General features: G+C 56.3%; 2 protein-coding genes across 2 annotated transcripts; both read left to right on the plus strand.

Moving 5' to 3' along the window:
- Window positions 1–2: 2 nt before the first annotated feature.
- Tco025E_08508 (flagellar calcium-binding protein) lies at window positions 3–587 on the plus strand (the record flags this gene model as incomplete). The annotated part of the gene is made up of 1 exon (XM_029375355.1): window positions 3–587. A coding segment is annotated over one exon (585 nt), but the record flags the coding sequence as incomplete, so codon positions are not given.
- A 329-nt stretch (window positions 588–916) lies between these two features.
- On the plus strand, window positions 917–1419 carry Tco025E_08509 (flagellar calcium-binding protein; the record flags this gene model as incomplete). The annotated part of the gene is made up of 1 exon (XM_029375356.1): window positions 917–1419. A coding segment is annotated over one exon (503 nt), but the record flags the coding sequence as incomplete, so codon positions are not given.

The raw sequence follows: 1419 nt of genomic DNA on the forward strand, positions 1-1419 counted from the left end.
GCAACAAGGATGGAAAGAGCGCCACAGACCGCAAGGTTGCGTGGGAGCGGATTCGCCAGACGATTCCGCGCGAGAAGACCGCCGAGGCGAAGCAGCGCCGCATTGACCTCTTCAAGAAGTTCGACAAGAACGACACCGGCAAGCTGTCCTACGATGAGGTGTACAACGGCTGCATTGAGGTGCTGAAGTTGGACGAGTTCACCTCGCGAGTGCGCGACATCACGAAGCGTGCGTTCAACAAGGCGAAGGACCTGGGCAGCAAGCTGGAGAACAAGGGTTCCGAGGACTTCGTTGAATTCCTTGAGTTCCGCCTGATGCTGTGCTACCTCTACGACTACTTCGAGCTGACGGTGATGTTTGACGAGATCGACACTTCCGGCAACATGCTGATTGACGAGAAGGAGTTCGAGAAGGCCGTGCCCAAGCTCGAGAAGTGGGGTGCGAAGATCGAAGACCCCGCGAAGCTCTTCAAGGAGCTCGACAAAAACGGCTCCGGGTCCGTGACGTTCGACGAGTTTGCTGCGTGGGCTTCGGCCCATAAGCTGGACGTCGACGGCGACCCGGACAACGTGCCAGAGAGCGCGTGAAACTGAGGAACACCAAGAGGCGTCCCTAGCTTGCCACCAATGTAGATATATTTTCCCATATAACCAGCTACTGGGTGTGGGGCGGTATAGGGATAGAAGTTATTTCTGGAAGTAGTGGCCATGTGTATATGTTTTTACTGCTTGGGTTTGTGCGTATGAGTTTGTGTGGCCAAGTGTGGCCAAGTGTGGACTCTTCTGCTGCCGCCGTCCTAGCTGGTGCGTCCTGTGCCGTCGCGGGCGTTGAACTCGGCTCCCCCTTCCCGTTGTGTTTATGTGTGTCGCAGTGTGCGCAACAGCCGATAATAAAGCAATCCAGGAAGAACAAAGATATGGGGGCTTGCGGGTCGAAGAGCTCAGCCGGCAACAAGGACGGAAAGAGCGCCAAAGCGAGCGGCAAGGGCAACAAGGATGGAAAGAGCGCCACAGACCGCAAGGTTGCGTGGGAGCGGATTCGCCAGACGATTCCGCGCGAGAAGACCGCCGAGGCGAAGCAGCGCCGCATTGACCTCTTCAAGAAGTTCGACAAGAACGACACCGGCAAGCTGTCCTACGATGAGGTGTACAACGGCTGCATTGAGGTGCTGAAGTTGGACGAGTTCACCTCGCGAGTGCGCGACATCACGAAGCGTGCGTTCAACAAGGCGAAGGACCTGGGCAGCAAGCTGGAGAACAAGGGTTCCGAGGACTTCGTTGAATTCCTTGAGTTCCGCCTGATGCTGTGCTACCTCTACGACTACTTCGAGCTGACGGTGATGTTTGACGAGATCGACACTTCCGGCAACATGCTGATTGACGAGAAGGAGTTCGAGAAGGCCGTGCCCAAGCTCGAGAA

The sequence above is a fragment of the Trypanosoma conorhini genome, assembly GCF_003719485.1.
Source record: "Trypanosoma conorhini strain 025E chromosome Unknown Tco_14.4_contig_00799, whole genome shotgun sequence".
Taxonomy (NCBI): Eukaryota; Euglenozoa; class Kinetoplastea; order Trypanosomatida; family Trypanosomatidae; genus Trypanosoma; species Trypanosoma conorhini.